This window comes from Micrasema longulum, unplaced genomic scaffold (assembly GCF_059751315.1).
Source record: "Micrasema longulum isolate JH-2025_06_02 unplaced genomic scaffold, ASM5975131v1 h1tg000783l, whole genome shotgun sequence".
NCBI classification, from domain to species: Eukaryota; Metazoa; Arthropoda; class Insecta; order Trichoptera; family Brachycentridae; genus Micrasema; species Micrasema longulum.
Window position 1 is genome coordinate 160,578 of NW_028277976.1, and position 21,821 is coordinate 182,398.

General features: G+C 31.9%; 1 protein-coding gene across 1 annotated transcript in view; it reads left to right on the forward strand.

The window, feature by feature from the left end:
* The window catches only part of LOC148279012 (uncharacterized), an 88,794-nt gene extending 67,515 nt beyond the window's left edge, over positions 1 to 21,279 (forward strand). The window contains exons 28-35 of the mRNA XM_088230574.1: positions 208 to 333; positions 13,804 to 13,956; positions 15,753 to 15,829; positions 16,087 to 16,266; positions 18,274 to 18,471; positions 19,016 to 19,202; positions 19,537 to 19,672; positions 21,068 to 21,279. Of these exons, the coding sequence (XP_088086700.1) occupies positions 208 to 333; positions 13,804 to 13,956; positions 15,753 to 15,829; positions 16,087 to 16,266; positions 18,274 to 18,471; positions 19,016 to 19,202; positions 19,537 to 19,672; positions 21,068 to 21,119 (1,109 nt within the window). The 3' untranslated portion in view covers positions 21,120 to 21,279. The remainder of the gene's footprint in view (positions 1 to 207; positions 334 to 13,803; positions 13,957 to 15,752; positions 15,830 to 16,086; positions 16,267 to 18,273; positions 18,472 to 19,015; positions 19,203 to 19,536; positions 19,673 to 21,067) is intronic.
* Positions 21,280 to 21,821: the final 542 nt, after the last annotated feature.

Genomic DNA, 21,821 nt, shown 5'->3' on the forward strand with positions numbered 1-21,821 from the left:
CCCATTTGAAAATTTTATTTAAAATTTTCAAAATTTTCCGAAAGTCAATTGTAAGATCTTAAATTTAAAGTTAATTTATTCCTCGACAACGATATCGTACAATTTTTATAAATATTTATGCAATAAAAAATAGTATTTCAATTCTTGGAAATTAATTATTTGTCGTAAATTAGTGTGTTTTTAATGTTTTCGTTTCTTTATTACTAGCCCAAGAACATAGTTCATGTCCCCACCAATCTCTAAAACGTAGTTTAGAAGAAATATTTAAGCTCATGCTTATGGTGTGGTGTAGAGAAAACCAGGCCATCAAACTTATTTCAACGCAACCCTCTGGTAATTTTATTTGTATACTTTGTTACTAACACCATATGCTAAGGTAGTTACATTTAACAACCTTCTTATCATTTCAATATTAAGAATTAAATACATTATTTAATCAATACATTATTTAATTAATAAATTATAAAATAAATAATTTATAAAATAAAAAATTATAAAGTAAATCCATTTTGAGTAAAGTATTTAATAAATTAATTATTAATTATCAACCAACGTCATAAATTAAGATTCATTTATTTGTATACTTTGTGGTCAGTGATTGTTGGCAAGTATGTTTCTTTATTTATTTATTGATATTTTTCTCTAGCAAACCATAGTTAAAAATAAAAATAATGTGACCTCACTGAGGTTACCCGTGCCGAGGACACTTAACAATATACTTTTTTTGAAATATTTTTACATTTGAGAATAAATAAAGAAGACTTACTTAATAAACAGAGTAAATTAACAAAATATTCAGACAGTTTTAAACACTACGTATTTATGTTTGTAATTAATTTATGTACATCTTTATTATTTATATTACAAAATGCACAATGAAAATAACAAAAATCTAACATTAGCTTTAAACTTGTGGAGCGGTTGATTCAATATTGGTTTGGGCGAAGTCATTCCATTTTACTTCTACCTTTCTTCTATTTAAATAGCCTTTTAAAACATTTTCTCGTTACTAATCGTTTTAATAGTTAGTGGAAGTAGGTAATAAATTTTATTGAAAAATATTCAAAATCCCTTTGTCCGAAAGTAGTATTAGTTTGTATTTGTTTAAGTCGTGTTGAGGATCTAGTGATACTATTATTTGTATGTGATGTATTGAAGGGGTCATGTCTTTCATTTGAGAAAGAGTAGTTTTTGAATTTGTAAGTGAGTATTGTTTTAGCTTATAACTATTTTGGTGTCATAAGTTGTGATTTGTGGAATATTTCTTCAGTAGATGTCTATATTGGGACTCTGACTATATTTGTTTTACTTCATTAACAAATATGCAGAAACTTACAATTGGCAAAAAAATATATAGGTATGATCAAAAGTTTTTTAATCTGTTGTTCCCTCTACCGTACAATCTCTAATCCACCGTTATTAGAAAAATCCAATTATAAATTTTCAAAAAAGTGAATCGCATCGATATTGATAGAATTTCAATTTCTTTTCAAATGTCATCATAAGGTCATAATAATAACGATTAATTGTGAGAAAAGACGTGTCGTATTAGCCACTAAAAAAAAAAGTATTTCAAATTCGCATTAGTTATTACAAACAAAAACTTGCCCAAAACTAGTTGAAATTCATATCATAACTTAATACTGAAAAAAAGAAATATATTTTTAGTAATTAGTTTAGCCTAAATATATAGTAAAAGCAGTTTTAATTAAAACGCACACGAACTTTTTTAAAACATGGTTTATTTATCAAATTATAATGTAAAAAATAAAAAAAACTCATGGAATTTATTTTTATAAATAAAAATATTCATAACATAAAATAACCAAGCTAAAAATACTTTTTGGTAACAGCATTTTAGTTAGTATTTTTATCATTTATAGGCTTAAATCTTGTTACAGCAACGGTAGGTATTTAATTTGCAACCTTCCAGGTATTGTAGCAAAAAAATATGTATTCGCTTTTAGCTAATTAAATGCAGATTACGAATCAAAAAATAACTCAGAAACAACAGAATGTGAGTTGCGTTTATTGCAGGAGGCTAAACTAGCAGTTAAGAATGGAGTTCTAGTGCCAACTCTAATGTATGGGAGCAATGTATGGAATTGGAAAAACGATGATGAAAGTAGGTTAAATACTGTTAAGATGCGATCCCTCGGGCGAATGTATGGTAAAACGATGTATGATATGTGTACACATTTCGAGATCCGTGAACTGTGTAAAGCTGAGATATGCATTATCGACAGAATTGAAAAGGGGTGCTGCATTGGTATGGACATGTAGAGCGAATGGACAGCGAAAGAACGGCTAAAAGAATCTACGATGCGAATGTTGATGGATGCAGAAAACGAGAAAGGCCGAGAAAGATATTTCACGATCAAGTCCATCAAATACATGAAGATGGACATGTCAAAAGTAGAAATAATCGAAGTGCGTGCATGAGAAGACGTATGAATGTAGAAGAAGCGAGGTCTGTATGCAAAGATAGAGTGATATGGCGTTTTCCTCTCTGCCAACCCCTACGGGAAAACGGCGAGATGGTTTGTTTGTTTGTCATACAGAACTTTGTAAATAATTTCTAATGAAACATTTCCTACTGACAGTTTTTATTCTCTAATTTCTTTACGTGCGTAAATTAACTTACTAACATATTACAACAAAGATGAAGAACATTTAAGAGAGGGTAATATAGAAGTCTAGGCATCTACAAGATTTATAACCTGTCGTTGGCTGGTTTAAGTGGCCACTTTACAACTGTATAACATTCATCATTTTGTCCATATTTGAACTATGTTCCTTCAACTCTTTCATCTATTGATGTTTGTGAAGTTAAAGAGCTGAAACCTTCACTAATGCGGGTGAGATTCGTCTACTTAATTCATATTACCTTCTCTAAAATGTTTTTCATCTCTTTTGTATTTTGTTAATATTAACAGCTCCTCAGGGAGTTGAATTCAGTTCTTGTCTACAAAGATTTTGACAAACTTGAAATATTGTTGATAAATCCACTTGGTCCATGAAGAAGTATAGAAATTAAAAAATAACATTTTCAGGCGTTCCTAGTATGTAGGTAAAAAATTCAACTAGATGAATCTCACCCGCATAAATAAAGGTTTCAGCTCTTTGACTTCACAAACATCAACAAATGAAAAAGTTTAAGAAAGAAAGATGTTCAAATATGGGCAGAAAATGGTAAATGTTACACAGTGTGTAAAGTGGCCACTTAAACCAGCTAATGACAGGTCATAAGCCCTGTAAATGCCTAGACTTTTATATTACCTTTTCTTAAATGTTTTTCATCTATGTTGTAATATGTTAATATTAACAGCTCCCAAGGTAGTTGAATCCAGTTCATGTTTACAAAGACTTAGACAAACTCAAAATATTGTTAAAAAAAAAATCAATAAGCTAAGATAATAAAGTATTTGTTTTTAACATAACACATAACATAACACATTTTACAAAATTTATAATTAATGATTTAATTAACCATGTATTGTTAAATTAAATAAAATAAAATTATGAACACCTTTAGGTTATCTTAGGGTAGTAACCTTAAATAAAAGTTTACATGAGTTCAGATAATAAATATTATCGCTTTGATTTTCAATTAATATGTTCGATGTTTTAAAACTTAACTTTTACAAATACTATTTTTGTTTCATTTTATTTTATTTTTTAAAATTTATTATTTCCTCTTCCACTCTTTTGCGAGTGATTTTGGCTCTTAGAAACAAGAAAAAGACATTTAAAGAATATACGTTTCAGTGAACAACAAAAAAATAACAAAGCAACGAAAAAAAAAAATATGTGATGTATTTAAAATCAGTATGAAAGAGTTATGTGACAATAAAATATTATTACTGTCTAAATTTAACTGAATCGTTACAGTTTAGATATTCGAAAGGGTTTTTTTTTTACATCTTATCTATGGTTTACATCATCGAGGTTTTTTGGTATAAATATTATCCAGTTTCAAAATTTGTTTTTAAACGTTGGCACTGCATACTTAAATCAGTAAAAACGTATTTTGTTTTTATGCTTTTTTTTAGACCATAAATAATGTGAGTTTAACTTTAATGTAAAATGTTGGCATCGATTCTCAATGACATTTTTTTAAACTTTCACTAGTCCATTTAATTTATTATTGCCTTTGGTCTAGAATGATGTCATTTTTCTTCCAAGTTGTTGGTTTGCAGATGACATCATTATTTTCATTACAGCATCACTTAAATAATCATGGCGCACTAGAAACAAAAGTCTTGTGCAAAAAATTCGTGCGTTAATGTGCAAAAGCACAGAAAAAAAAATATTTCGAAAAAACAATGTTGATAAACAGGATAAATGACTGTTAACTGGACATTTACTCATGTGAATGAAGAAGTTCACTGTCTTTTTTTTATTATTATTCGTTAATAGACTATAAAACTAAGCCAAATATCTTTTTATTTGTTTCGTACATCGAAAAATCAGCGCTTTAATTTTTGTTTTTATGAAATAACTCCGCGTGTGACGTCTACGGTTTTTCTCTGTCAGTTCTTCCGATTGGTTCGTGTACGGTTAGAAAACCAGATATCCTTCACAGCTCTCATATAGGTTGGTTCATATGAATCAGTGAAGTCGTTCAAAGTAGTGCATTTTTATTAAAATTAATAATTTTTTTTCGTACATTTTCAAGAAACTTTGCCGGACAATTAAATGCTCTAATTTTTACTACGCGCAAGAAAACATTTTTTGTATCCAATCTCCCGTAGGGCTGAAGTTGCTCAGTTATAATAATAGGGTACGTTATTTTACTTTTATTTATTTTAAGTCATTTACGTGTAAAAAATAATTTTATTTAATGAAAGGTATGTCGTAATTGTGTTAAATTAATTTTAAACTTTTAAATTTTATTTTACGTGAGAAATCGAAATATACACATGACATAGTGATAGCGTTGAAACCGGTAATTAAACTTAAAATCTACGTATTATATTGATGTAACAACCTGTCAAAAAATATAAATTACACTTATGTGTACTACTGACGCCATCACAATTTAGATAATATTGTTACATTATTTATCAATTAGATTTTTGTGTCATGTGATACTAATGTAATTTTTTTAAAAAACGAAAAGTTCTAAAAACAGTGCACTGCTCATCATAAAATAAATTGACATGGGGTTGCCACATCAATCGTGGCCGTAATCCTCCGGTGGCGGTGTGTAAATAAACTAACCTCTTTTTCATTCTATTCGCTTAGATAACATTCTATATGTTACCATTTTTGTAACTGAAAATTAGCGAAGATATTCTACAATAGGTTTATTTCTATTATAACCATACCTAATGCAATGAGGAAATTCAGTGGGTTTTAAAAAAAATATATTTATATTTGTGGTCAAACTATAAAATTATGACAAAATTTTTTGATTTTTTTTTAAATATTTGTACAAGGTACAAGGCTAAGCTACTCATAAAAAATCGTTTTTGTTTGTCTTGGAAATGGAATGTTCGATCACTGATTTTGGTTTATTACCTTTATGAGTCCAATCAATCATTTGAATTTGTTGCAACAGAGAGGGAGAACATTTTCGAAAGAGAAATATGAGAGTCTTGGCATTTACAGGGCTTGTGACCTGTCATTGGCTGGTTTAAATGGCCACTTTACACACCGTGTAACATTCACCATTCTGCCTATGTTTGAACATCCACATCCTCTCAACTCTTCGATTTGTTGACTTTTGTGAAGTAAAAGAGCTCAAACCTGTGTAATGTGGGTGAGATTCGTCGACCTCGTGGTGTAATGATAAGCGCGTTTGCCTACCATGCAAGAGGTCTCGGGTTCAATCCCCGACATAGCTGATCTGAAATATAATTTTAAAATGGGTGTTTTTAGACCAGAATATTTTATAGTCCTTCGACTGATACCTGAAGTGTTAGACTGATCACTTTACCTTCATGTAACAAAATTGATCCAGATATGCCGCAATTGGTGTACCAATTCATTTCCCTATGCACTATAAGGTGCGGAAAGGGAATAATATAATAAAATTAATGACTTTCATCCGGCTGAACCAATTCACCTATTAGGCAACGCCTGACTTTCATATTCCCTTCTCAAAAATGTTTTCCATCTCTGTTGCAATAAATTTAAATATAAACAACTCCCTACAGAGAAAATCCAGCCAGTCTGCAAGCATATTTTCTTGCATCTTTTTCTCACGTAATATTTGAATGTATGTTGTGATTATCTTTTTCGTTTTTCCAAGTTGTTCAGAAAAAAGACAAATTTGCTGAATTTGAGATGCATTCAGTAAGAGAATAACGTGTCTTTGTATTAATTATGCGTTAATGATACAAGGACAGTTTTTTAACCGATTTAATATTAATATTATTTTTAACGGATTTCGAGCCGCCAAATCCACTACAACCTATCTGCTTACTTATACTGCTGCTATCACTTGTGCTCTTGAAGTCAATCTTCAGGTTGATGTCCTTTATACAGACTTTTCTAAAGCTTTCGATTGAGTTAATAACACAATTCTTCTGGCTAAATTACAAGCCATTGGTATAAGAGATCCTTTATTACCATGTCTTACATAAATGAAAGAAAACAGTTGATTCAAATTAACAATTCCTTGTCTTCTCCAATCACTGTTACTACTGGAGTACCTCAAGGAGACCACTTTGCTCCATTATTATTTTAAATTTTTATAAGTGATATTATCAATGTTTTTCAAAATACAAAATTCTGGCTTTTTACATGACAACAAGATAATTAGATACATTCAAGATACAAGAACTTATCGAATCTCCCTATGATGGTCTTCTTTTTCAACAAGATATTAATTAACATATTACAACAGAGATGAAGAATATTTCAGAGAAGGTGATATATAATTCTAGGCATCTATAAGGCTTATGACCTGTCATTGGTTGGTTTAAGTGGCCACTTTACACACTGTGTAACATTCACCATTCTGCCCATATTTAAACAACTTTATTCCTTAAATTCTTTCAGCTGTTGATGTTTGAGCTGAAACCTTTATTTATGCGGGTGAGATTCGTGTAATTAAATTATTTCACCTACATACTAGGCATGTTCTTCATCTTTGTTGTAACATGTTAAAATTATTAACTCCTCAGGGAGTTGAATCCAGTTCTTGTCTACAAAAATTTGAACAAACTCAAAATATTGAAGATATTAATTATTTTAATGACTGGTGTGGCATCAACTGTCTTCAACTTAACATTAACAAATGTAAAATAATTTATTTCTCGAGACAAAAAAAACCTTTAAAATTCAACTTCAAACTAAAAAATATTTCCCTTTCAATGGTTCTGTCAATAAAAGATCTTGGCATAACTTTAGATAGTAAACTCTCTTATCGTGATTACATTGATAATATTGTTAACAAATCTCTCAAATTTCTCGGTTTTATCAATAGAATGACGACGAACTTCAAAAATATCAACACCATATCAATATAGTTCAACCCCGTCTAGGATACGCTTCTCCTATTTAGTCTCCATTCTACAGAACTCATATTGACCATATCAAGTCCAATACTGTTTTCTAAGAAAAATTACATGGTTTCTCGGACTTCACTGGGATAGTTATTCCTGTTTTGAAATAGAGCAATCTCTTAATCTGTCTTTATAAAAGAAACGTAGAACTGAGGTTGACCTTAAATGCATTTTCAAAATACTTAATACTATAATTGATGTCCCATCTCCGTTGCAATCAATTTCATTTTATGTTTCCAACTATGCCACCAGAAGTCAAAATCTGCTGTTTATTAAATCTTTTTAGAGCAACTTTTGTTTTTTATGCCCCTATGTCCAGAATGTGTAGATTAGTAGATTCGTCACACAACTTGGAATTCTTTGGAATAGATCTTTTGGCCTTTCATAGATCTCTTCGCGACTCAAACAGTGTGGGAAGAAGTTGGATTGGTATGGTTTTGCTCGAAGTCTTGTGTCTTTTGTTTTTATGAATATGTTGTTTACCATTATTGTGTTGTAGTTTTTTTTTGCTACATAGTTTTATGCTCTTTTTGTTCAGTTTCTTCATGTAATTTTTGTAATTGGATATATTAATAAAATTCCTCGCTGGCAACTCGGTAATAATTATACAATCGGCAGTATATTTGGTAAATATTGTAATTATTATACAAATGTCGAGAGAATTATCTTAAAATTAATTGTTATTTTTCTCTCGCCAAATTGCACGCGTAACATATGTAGGTTAATAAGTAAAAAGGGTCAACACATTTTTTAAACTATTCAATAGAAATCTCAATTTTTTCGTAGATATTGATCATTTATTTGAATATCCGTTCTTAAAATTTTGATTTACGGGATTAAATAACTGGGATAGTAATTCGCCCCGTATAAGCAGATAAAGTTTGTTCTGGAAGAAAACTAACAAAAAACTGGACCTTTTACATTATTCGCATGCGACAGATATGGCAGATGGCCCGGGACGGCCTCTGACTGAAGGAATAATAATATGTTAATTATTGAATAAGCATTCAACTCCGACATGTTATTTAATTATTGGAAGAACGTGAATGAAAACATAAATAATTTAATAATTTGATTTGTAAAACACCATTGATATGTGTTCGTTTTGTATCCAGCAAACCTACTTGGAACAGTTCCAAAATAAAATCCAGTTTTGTTGTCTAATTACATCAATATTTCTGACGTAATGTGCTGGTCTTGGACCATTAGCATAAATTCACTTATCGCGCTGTCTCAAAATGAAGTCTTCGACAAAGAAAAGATTTTACTCGTGTATTATTTTTCGTCTAGTGGTTAAAACGTGTTTTCTCAACGTTTGCAAAAAGTTTCGTGATCGACCCAGTACAATGTCGACCCGAAAATGAATGTCCACTGTCATATGACCTACTATGGGCTTAAGGACAGAGCGAAATTGAATCATACATTTTCTGTGAGTAAACAATTGAACTATCAAATAACTAGTGGCAAAGCGCTGACACGAGCGGGTATTAAAATTACTGACAGTCACGAAAATAGCACACGAGCTCAAGTTCCCAATAGGAAGTAAAGTGAACACTGGACTAAGTCGTAATATTCTTAGTCAGTTCCAGCATGTAGCCCAAGTGCTTAGTTACTAACGTAAAGAGTTTACTAACGTAATTACTATCTCTGTTTACACAACGTCTAATAAACATCATTAAATATCAACATCGTTTTCTTCTATCAACCTCTAACTAGGTATTAGCTCCCATGTATAAGTCCTACAATAATTTAATGGGTGTAAAAACATTGCAAAATTGCACCTTAAACCTGACATTGAAAAGTCATAAGCTGTTCAAATACCCAGGTTTACATTTCCTAAATATTCTCCACCTTTGTTGAACTATGTAGGTAAATTGCAATAATTTATATTCACCCGAAAATTTTTAGTTCAAATTTCATATACAAAAAAATATCATAATCCTGATTTCCCTATCCGAACCTAGTGGTCCAGAGGGCACTGCATTGATATTCTAACTGCGCCGTATCTTAATAATTTTATTACATAAAAGGAACGCTTTAGGTGCCAGTCCAGGAACAATGAAATACTGCGGTGTCAAACCAGCGTTAAAACAAATATTCTTCCTCCACTCTACCAAGAATTGTCCCTAGGACCTTAACCATTGTAGGTAAACGCACTTCTGGTCGGATATATCTCCACTTGATTTCTTTTTTGATAATTTATACCTGAGAGTAGCCATCGAGTCGAAAACACTCGTCCAGAATGCCGGTTCTGATTTACACACTGAACTGTAATTTTTATTCGCCGGGAAACAGAAAATAAAAAATACCGTCGCGAACAACATTTTTTATCTTCCTTTTGATATTGTATTTTTTATATATGTACATGTCAAATTGAACGATAAATTTGTTTGTGCCAAACACGTTTAAGCTGGCAACAAGTCGAGCTGCTCCGCAGGTATTATAGAAACGAAAAATGTAAAAATACTTATGAAAGTGTAAAAGAATGCGTGACGTAATTTGTAAACACAGCGTATTAAACTTATAAATATTTAGACCAATAGGAGTTCTGCTCTAAATTTTAAAAAGAGAAGCTGACGCAACGTTACGTCAAATGCTATGCTGTAGCTAAATTACCAACATATCGCACATCCGATAAAACAATAAAAGACGCTTGACTTCAACACGGAAGGTTTCAGGTTCGCTTCCCGGTGTGAACATAAAAAAAGTGATTTTTCTCAAGCCTGAGTGCGCTGTAATTCATCACTGCAATTGAAGACCTTTTTTAAAACTTGACATTTGCTTTAAACGTAATTTTTCAGGAGAGATTTTTTTGTGATTCGCTTCAAACCACATGAACAATCATTGTTTGAAAAAATTACACCTCTCAACTAAGCCTGAAGGTAATCCAATGTATAATTCTATGGCTTATAGTTTTATTTTTATTTTCAATGAACAGCCAATATCATCATCATCATTCCTTTCCACACTTAGTGGTGCATGGGACACTGCATTGGCACACCAATCGCAGCGTATCTTGATCATTTTTGTTCCATGAAAGTAAGATGATCAGTCCCACGCTATGCATATTTTCCCAAGTGAGTTTTTTTTGTTGCATCTATCTACGTAGGTAAACCTGTACTACGATAGATGCAAATTGTATGTGTATGAGAAGGTATCTTTGGGTATTGCGCCCGTGGGCAGCACAGCAAGAAGCGACAGCAAGGCGATCCACCATCACTCGCTTAAATATTTTTTGGTCGGCCCGAATGACAGCGGACCACCCCGCTTTTACCGCTCACCATATCTTCCACGTGGTTTTAAGACCTGTTAATTCAGTTTTTGGATCCACAGCGAATTCCTCTTTTCGCGGTTTTTTTTCACCACATCCCAAAGGTCCAAAAACGAAGAATTTTTTTTTTTTTCAAAGCACGACATTTGCCTTAAATGGCGATTTGTATTTTTTAATTTTAAATATAGCTAGTTTTAACACGCATCGTTTTTCTGAACAAAAACTGACCGAAATATCTGCTTAAAAAATCTGCTTACAAAATATCAGTCATACCGTTTTTCAAAACACGACTATTTGGCTTTTTATCCCTAATTTCAATAATTTATATTGGCTGTTGTCAGCCTCGTAGTGCAATGGTCAGCGCGTTTGCCTGCCATGCAAGAGATCTCGGGTTCGATTCCCGACATGGTTGATATTAAATATTTATTTGAAGGGGTGTTTTTACAAAATAAAATATTTGATTATTATTATAAAAATACGTATATTGTGTTGAATCCCTTTTATTTATAATTTTTTACCAGTGACCGGGTTTCGTCGTGACCGACATCGTCTGGATGTCGGACTGGATGTGAGTCACGACGAAACCAGGTCACTGGTAATTTTTTTAAATATAAAAGTGGAATAAAACTATATACGTATTTTTATTATTATAATTAAAAATGCAGTTCCACCAAGAAATGTCAGTAGAAAAACTCGATAAACTAAAATATTTCATAGTCCCTGGATTGGCACCTGAAGCGTAAAACTGGTTGGTGTATCAATGTAGTGCCCTATGCACTATCAGGTGCGGAAAGGGGAATGATGATGATAAGTCTACGCATTTGCAGGTCTTATGACCTGCCATTTGCTGGTTTATTTTTTAAAAATAAAATGGATTTGTTGGTACGTTCCTATTTATGATACACATGGTGATGATATATCATTTGCGTCACGATTTTACAACTGAAAAGTTTTATCTTTTGTGCACATCTGCCAGAATAGTTTTCGCATTATAATTCTAACGCCTCATCCATTAACTTGCTAAAAGAGTCAAATAAATAAACGTTGCTCGTGTATTACTTACGCACGATTGTGTTGAGTTTTTTTACTGATAAATCATTTTAATATTTTTACCAACCGACCATGAGCGAGGGGTGCCTATAAAAAATATTCGTTTTTACATTTACTTCCTAGTGTACATTTTTTAAAGATTAACCGGCTTTAAACTTTTAGTTTAGAGGCATTTTAGTAGGTGGAAAGGGGGGGTACAGAATAAAGTTATGAAAATTTTACCTCTACTCCCAAACCAATTGAAAAAAATAAATTCTTACAGCTGGTGAGAATCGACCCCGTGACGACAATTAAACAATGAGCTGTCTAACCAACTGCGCCACGGTGCCTGTATAAGTATAATTTGTTAGAAGGGCTTCTTCAATGTTTAACAATATTACATTGGAAATTGACATTTTTCACGTCTCTGACAGAGTTTTTCGTTACAAGACTCTCTTAGTTTTTTTAACATATAATTCTCAAGATATTATGTTAACCTGCGTGTTATTTTTATAAGTACCTAATGTTAGTGTCTTTTTAATTTCATTATTTCTTTATGTTTGTATTTGGATCTCTATTTTATAACACACATAAATGAAAAAATAAAATTGAAAAAAAGAAAAATATTTATAACTCTTGTCTGGCTGCGAAGAATGACTTTGATGCCAATACAGCAATAACTCTGTATAAAAGAGAGCACCGAGACAAAATATATATTTTTTTAATTTTTTTTATTATAAACATACGGCATAAGCCAATTACAGAAGTTACATGAAGAAACATAAATGCAAGAAACTGAACAAAAAGAACATAAAACTATTTGGCAAAGACAAACAAGGGCAAATCATTAATAGTATACAATATATACAAAAAAACGGAAGACCAAAAACTTTGAGCTAAACCATGCCAATCCAACTTCATTCCACACTGTTTAGTCGCGAAGAGATCTACGAAAAGCCGGAAGATCTAGCCCAAAAAATTCCAAGTCGTGTGATGAACTGACTAAAATTCACATTCTGGAAATTAGGGCATAAAAACCAAAGTTGCTCTTAGAAGATTTTATAAATAGCAGATTTTGACTTTTGGTGACACGGTTGGGAACATGAAAAGAAATTGATTGCAACAGAGATGGGACATCACTTAAAGCATTAAGTATTTTGAAAATGCATATAAGGTCCATCTCAGTTCTACGTCTCTCCATGACAAGGAAGACAGAGGCGCTGTTCTGTGGCCGGTGTTTGTGTGATATAAATTAAGTTGGTTATTGACAGTGATGGGGGATGTACGCATGTAAGATGACCGGCGTATTTATGATTTTTAAACTAATTTTTCTCTAACAGGGCTAAATTGTTTGTTTATTTTTATAAATCATGGAAAAGGAAGGAAACAGTATGTCTCCATCAACAAATTACAACAGGGATGGAGAACATTTTAGAGAAAGGAATATGGAAATTTAGGCATTTACAGGGCTTTTGACCTATCATTAAGGGCCACTTTACACATTGTGTAACATTGACCATTTTATTTTATGTTTGTCTATGTATCTGCTTATATTTTAACAAATTTAAAAATATTTTAATAAAAACAAAGAAGAAGTTCTCAGGTGTTGCCTAGCATGTGAAGTAATTCGATCAGATTAATCTCTTCACAACATAATAGGTTTCAGCTCCTTAACTTCACGGAAATCAACAGAAGAAAAAATAAATATGGATTTTTAAAAATAAGCAAAATGGTTAATGGTACAAAGAGTGTATTTTATTTATTAATGTCTGAAAATTCCGTCTTTTACTTGTGGCAACGTGATGTTACATCAACTGCGCGCATATAAATTATTTACCACAGTCATTTAAGATATAATAAGAAGATATCATTCACTGCCAACGGGCTTGAAAAATTCGTTGATACATAATAATATCTTAAATATTTGAATATTCCCCCCATCGTAATTGCTTGACTACGAAATTAATCAAGATATTTTCATATTTTCAGAGAGTGACAAGACTGTAATCGTAAGAAGAGAAAGTGGAGAATTCGGATTCAGAATACACGGAAGTAAACCGGTGGTTGTATCAGCCATTGAACCAGACACCCCCGCTGAAACTTCCGGTTTGGAAATAGGTGATATTGTTATAGCTGTCAATGGTAAGATACTCGTGAAAAATTATTAAAAAAGTAGATTTTAAATCACAGTTCTTCTTCAATCAAGGCAATGATTTCCTTTTGACGCAATGTTTTTTTGTACCTTAGTTTATTACTGATCAATAAGGTATTTTGTAGTGGCCGACCGAAACAAGATTTTCAGCCGATACCGAAACTAAAATATAATTTCAATACGTAAATAGTCACTTTTTATTGTGAAACCTTAAAGTTCACACGTAGTATTAAAAAACAAAAAACATTAAAATAAAATTTAAAAATTTGATTGGTAAATTTGTTTATTTTAGCGCTTTTTGGTTCGTTATTACTCGTATGTTGAACATATAATTTATATGTGACAGTTCTTCTATGTATGCTTTAAGGAATTTAAACTTATTAAATATGGAATTACAAAAATATAAATATGAAAGATCTTAGAACTCACGAGAACTTGGGGTCACGAGCTATAAGATGCACCCGCGTACAGCCGAACGTAATCCAAAACATCCCAAACGCAGGTTTCCGCTGAGCCAAAGTTTCGGCAAACTTTTGGCCGAAACTGCGAACTTGAAACGCCGAATTCGTTTTATTGGCCGATTCTGGTTGAAACCGAAACTTCAGTGTCACTAGTACCTTTTCTGTCCTACATATGGAAAAATATATATTGTACAGGGGTATTCATTTTAAATAATAATTATAAATTGGCTATATGAGGGTATAACATTGAGGTTTTTAAATATTTTATTTTTAAGATTACTACTCCAATTTTTTAAATTCATATTTTCACTGTAAAACACCCACTTTTTTATAATAAGGTATGATGACAATACGGTATTTTCACACAGCCGGAATTTTATGATTCTAATTACACAAATTATCAATTTGCAAAAAACAAGTTTTCCTTAATAATTTTTGGGTTTAAAAATGAGTACATACCAAACGGCTCGCAGTAAGTGTCGCGTCACTTTGAGGTCTCACGTCGTGCCTATCATGTGCACTTCTAACAAATATTGCGTACAAGTATGGCGCGGTAACGTAATGCGTGCCATTTTCTCATAGGGCGTAGAATTTTTCGTTTTTGGGTAATTCCAAATACGCGTAGTTCAAATCATTGTAGAAAATTTATTTAACGTCGCTTAGAAGAAATAGTATTTCTTTACTTTATTATATAAATATTAATTTAAACATGCCCCAGGGCCCCGATTACAATGAAAAGTTATCTTCGACTGTCTATAGAGAAAAATCTAAATAAAATGAGTATATTTACACGAACATTTAAAGTATCTTCATCGGTAACCTATAATTGAACATATGTAAAAGAAAAAAATGTGTGCATATTTTGCTTTTCATCCAGAAAGCTTAATTTTACTTTGTAGATAAAATTTAAGATGAATTTTAATTTTCCATTCTAATCAGGCCCTGAAAGGCTTAACAATCTCTCTAAAAAAAATAAAAATATTCGTACTGAAAATAATCCAAATTTCGTAGTTGTCCCATGGCTGGTGTCGTGGACACCCCACTCTAACTTAATCTGATCTCTTTTTTAACAGTAAGTTATGTAGGACTCTTGAAAACGATCCCAAAAATGAAATATTTCAGTAAATCGTCAGAAAATTAATATTTCTTGTTTACAAAAAACAAATTTCCTTCAACGTTAGAAAAAACATAATAAATTGGGCGTTGTGTTAAAGGTACCAAAAATTTACATTTTGTGTATAAATACAGGACATTGTTTCATTTAATTTGTTTTCTTACCGAGGTCCTAAGCTTTATTGTCTAATTTCTTAATTAACTTTTTTTAGGAATCAATGTACTAGATAAATCTCACTCAGAAGTAGTGAAGATCGCACACGCTGGATCTGATACTTTGGAATTGGAAGTAAGATTTTAACCATTTTTATACAACAAAAAAAAACATTTTTTTATTATCGAATTTAAACTAAATTTCTGCCAAATACTAAGTAGGTATAACTATTTAAAGTCTTATTTTTTAAATTTATATTTATTACTAGTCATTATAAAAAATTAACCGCATTAAATTTTCAATGTTTTCTATGGTTTCTAAAAAATAATTGTAGTTCTGCTGTACGTAGAATAGTGCTATGGGTGCATTGTAATCATTGATTTTTTTTCTAGGTTGCAAGAACGTGTGACGTAGTAGCATCCTTAGCAGGAGATTCCTGTGCACCAGCTCTGTACTCAGGGTATTTATGGAAACAAGGAGGCCATGCAAGTGGTGGTAACCAATCCAACTGGTCAATGAGATGGTTCTGCCTCAAGAGAGATAATTGTTTATATTATTACAAAAGTGATACGGTAATCTCAATGAACTATTTCATTATGTATTTATCTTTTTATAATATAAATTTATTTATAAAACTGACAATATTAGTATGGTGCGACCTCCGTGGCGTAATGGCTTTGACCCTTGACTGACATACGCACGGAAGGCTTCGAGTTCGATTACCGGAGAGAACATAAAAAAAGTGATTTGTTTCAACTCTGTGCTATAATTCACTACTGTAGTTTGCCGTTTTCGTATGTTGTGATGTAAAAAAATTTTTAATCAAACTGTTTAACTTAAAGCTCGTACAACGTTTCCACAATTCTAGGATTATAAAGATGCGCGTATCAAATTTTTACGCTACGAATGCTAACGGAAAAGTTTTTGGCAAAAAATCAGAAAATGTTCTGCGCATTTGTTGATTTGCAAAAAACGTAAGATAAAGTTAATGGAATGAAGTTGTGGAGCGTGTTGGAAAAGTGTGGAGTAAACAATAAACTTATACGTGCAGTATCATCTCTCTAGAGGAGAGTTCAGCGTGTATAAGAGCAAATGGGTCATTCACATCATGGTTTGCGATCTCAAAAGTAGTAAAACAGGGATGTATAATGCCACCATAGTTGTTTAATCTATACATGGACAACTGTATGAAAGATATTAAATGTATGGGTATTGGAGCAAAAATTTATAATTTTGCTGGAAACTGTTTGTTGTACGCTGGTGATGTAGTTTTTTTAGCAAACCACGAGGAGGATTTGCAACAAATAGTCTCTTGAATGTATAATGCATGCCTGGAGAGTAAGTTTGTGATGAACGAAGGTAGGTCAAAAATAATGGAATTTGAAAGAGGAAGTGAGGTTACCGATTGCAAAATAAATATAAGAAACAAATGTCTTAAACACGTAGAAGAATTTGTATAGATACATTTGTTTTATTTGTGTAGATTCCTAGATAGGAAGCATGTTTTTAAGAGATGGAAGAGTAGAAAAAGATGTGAAAAGGAGAGTGAACGTGGACAACAAAATGAACGGCGCACTAAGCACAGTAATTACAAATGAAAATATGTCAATATAATCTAAACTGGCAGTGCACAATGAAGTTTTAGTCTCAACACTCGATATGAAAGTGAAACATGAAACTGGCAGTGGAAGGATGAAAGCAGAGTGAACGTAGTCGAAATCCGATGTCATAGATGACTTTTCGAGAAATCAAGGGATCACAGGGTTACGAATTATGAAATTTGCGAAATGTTGCGAATGTTCAAATTTGATTCAATGATGATTTGATAATTGATAAGTTTACGAAAGGGTATCAGAGATGGTTTTGTCATGAAGGATGAATGGATGACTAAGAAAAGGTAAAACAAATGTATTTGGCCAGAATAAACGGTAATGCAAGACGAGGACGACCAAAGAAGACGCGACCTGATCAGGTAAACCAAAATCTTAAGTCTGGTCAACTGTGACAAAATATGTATTATTAGTAGTAGGATTATATTTTATTTATTTTGTCTTTATCTATGTGACATAGAAGTTTACAATTACTTCAGTTATGGTTTGATTCCTTGCCGAGTTTAAGTCCATTCGAATATTTAAGTAAACTGTTAAAAACAACACTGAAATTCCAAGGTACCTATATAAATTCTCATCAATTTAAACTGTGACAATTTTATTTATGTTGAGGTGTGTTTATTTTGATGTTTGCTTCCTGTTCATGTTTTAATTAATGCGCACTTTTGTTTCGCAAGTTAAGCTGTTTTTTTTTCTTATGATTAGAAATAAGCTCGAGGTATAATCTTTTTTTCTTAATTCGCAAATAATACGATTATTTTTATTGTTGCACCACAAGCCAAATGGCCAGTTACTATTGTAATTCGTGTAATGACTTACAGCAAGGAACATCCAGTCTCAAGAAAATAAGAGTTAAATGTCGGATAACAATCGAACCCGATCGAGAAGCCTGCGTTTTAGGGATAAGCCATTGCACCACTGGAGTCCCTTTAACACTTAAATACGGGACTTATCAAATGTCCATTTCAGGACTTGCAACCAGTAGGCGCCTTGATGCTCATTAACTACAAAGTAACAAGAACGCCATGTCCAGAACAGAGTAACAGGCCTTTTAGCTTCAGGGTTGCCAGAGACACTAGTCCAGGGTTACACCTGGCTGGAGATACAGAGGAGGCGACTACCAGGTGGATAGCAGTTATCAGCCATGCTGTAGAGAAATGCTCGCAGGTAAATTTCTTAAACAACTTATTTATTATTTCAAACTGCTAAAGATAAACAAAAATATGTTTCCTACATGGGCTGCAAAACGGTGTATTTTTTGGTAAATAATTGATTCTTCTTGTGATTTAGTTAAATAACACAAACTTTTTATCGAAGGAATACCAAAAATCTTAACCAATTATTTGTTATATTTACAGAGGTATACAAGGTATTTGATGCATTGCGTACTGGCTACATATTACCAGGAAGGGAGAGATAATTTCACTTTTTTATTTATTTAAGAAAATATGTTTGTACTTAACCCGTTTTAGGGATATTATTTGCTTTTTTTCTTATTTATCAGGTTGAAATACACTTGACTAATGTTTTAACGATTTATTACCGAAATACGATAAGTTAAAGAAATTGTAAAATTTGAATTACAATTTTCAATATATTGTATTACATATCATGTTTATTATTTGCATCATAAAACGTTAAAAAAATATCACAGTTTTTCCTAGTTATTTTTCCAGTTTAAAAGATGCTATTTATTTATTGGTTCTTGCAGAGAGACGGGTGGTTAGACGCTACAATTAGAAATATGAAAGTCACACCAAGCCAAGTCATGAGGCCTGATTGCTTTGGATACCTTATGAAATTAGGAAACAAATGGAAATCATGGACAAAGAGATATTGTGTTCTTAAGGATGCGTGTCTATATTTTTACCTTGATGGGAGTAGTAAAGGTGCTTTTGGTAAGAAAAAAATCGTTTTTAGTTATTTCTGTGAATAGAGGTAATCCATTTTTTTGTTTTGCGTTTAATTTCGGCTACTTATTTAACTCGTATTATTTAATATTCTTAAACCTGGGTTGTACATTTTAGAAATAAAAATAATATGAATTTATTTAATGACATCTGTTGTCAACTTGGTCAATCTTGAACAGAGCAATCTAACAAAATTAACGAGCGCTGAATCTTTTTGGTCTGAGTCTCCGCTAAAAAAGTTATAATGATATTTCAAAGATGGTGCTAAACTATTATTTTGTTTTATTTTATATATAATTATTTTTCTATAATTTAATTGCAGGAATGGCGTGTTTACATGGCTACAGAGTGCAACAGTCAAATACAGGAGGAAAAAAGTATGCTTTTGAAATTATGCCCCCAGAAACGAAACAAAGACATTTTTATTTCCACACTGAATCAGAAATGGATAAAAAACGGTAGGTTACGTTTTTTTTACAAGGCTAGTGAACGTAAATGTAACATGATAATTATAAATCAGTAATATTAATGTATTTGATTATTTATTTATTCATATAAATATACATATTATAAAAATAATAATAACGAATCACCTAACTTCATGAGGCCAAGAGCCCTGTGTTGAGTTAGGATACAACAAAATAAAAAGTGGAAGCACGCAAACTATTAAAGAATACTACAAATAAAAATTGTTACAAAAACATAAATCCCCTGACCCCACAGATATTTATTTTAATAGTAACGGAAAGGTTATTTGTTCGTTCTAGCTAATTATAACTCGAGCCCGATTGAATTTTCAACTCTGAACATAATCTAAAACAATATTATCTAATTAAATTTAATGTCTGTGTCTATTTGATTTATGTTCACAATTTCAATGTATTTTATTTTTATTTAATTTTTATTTTAGTCATGAAATTTTTTGTTTTATTCTACAATGTTTTTCATTTTCATGCATGGTATGATTAGTATTTAATTACTACATTTCATATGGGTACATTAAATAATTTCATTTTTTAATGGTTAAAATTGTTTTGTGTAAATATGTAAAGGTCGTTTTTATTTCATGGGTGCATAGGTTTTCACGGTCACTTTTATTTACGAGTATATTTACCTTTTTTGGGTGATCCGATGTAAGTTAGATTCGTTCCAACGTTTCGGCTACTATTGCAAATGACATCCTCAGAGTAAATCAAATAACAAACAAATATGACGGGCTGAATTAAAACTAAAAATAGTTCCCGGAACTACACACCACAACAATGACACTAAATGTGCCGCTGCCGACTGCGACACGGTATAAATTAAGATAATATGATTACATGTTTTTTCTACAAAACACACAGTTTACCCCGAAGAAAGATGGCAATGGTAGCCGAAACGTTGGAACGAATCCAACTTATGCGGTATCACCCAAAAAATATACACATTTAAAGTTTTTATTACTTGTTAATTTAATCAAAACATTATTCAGGTCGTTATTTTATAAAACTACTAATGAAATATTGATTTTAATTATTTTATTCCGGGTGAGATATTGATAATTAAATATGACAATTAAATAAATCAAATAAAATATCTAATTTGTTTCATAGTCTGTTTGGACAAAAACAACATTTACGAGTAATGACTATAAAATCGGGTTGTGTTACCGTTGTAGTATCGCGAGCAAACAGAGCGGGGTTCTAAAGTTCGAACGCCTCTCTACAATCACTTGATTCCCATTTTCTAATATGATTATTAAGAACTAAATTCTTAAAAAATTGCCTCGATATTAAATTTACATGAGTAAATCGTTAGAAGAATTCAAAAATAGTTTTTTATCTATACAATTTTTATATGTTCTTTTTCAGATGGGTGGCGGCTCTAGAATATTCCATCGACAGATGGATGAAAGCCGGGTGACGTTTAGCCCCCCCCTCTCATCACCCCTCCTCCGCAGTAATCACCCCCCCACAGGACTCCCCCAAAACACCGCCGTCACAACAAGACAGCGTCGACAACACACACCACCAAAGATGGATATAAATAATTACCAATAATTACAAGGAAATGAGCAATGAAATTATAACTCGAGTTGATTTTAACATACTTTGAACCACCCAACTAACCGTCATCCTTTATTTTCTCTTTGCGGCTTAAGCCAGAGATCAGGAACAAAATATTACTCGAATCATTATTTATACATTATCAATATCAGACATGTATCTCAACAGCTTCATCTCTGTTCATCGTCTCTGCGTCATCGTCTGGGACATGTAGTTGACTGTTGACTTCCTTACTCGCGAATGGCACTTTTTCCATCATGTATACTTAAATACTTGGTTTTGGATAAACACTCACACGCGAGTTGGTTTGTCATAGATAATGAAAGTACGGGAAAAACTAGCGACATCTATTATTGAAAGTGTCACCTAAATAAAAAAAATTATACTTGAAATTATTTCGAGAATTTCGTATGTATTTTTTTTAATTTGACCTACCTATTTACGTAGACTAGGGCTGGTATAGAACGCAATTATGGCACGGTATAGCGTGTGTTACGTACTAAATACGCGTTATGACGCGCTGTAAATGCGTTTGGAATAACCAGCCCAGATTATTTTG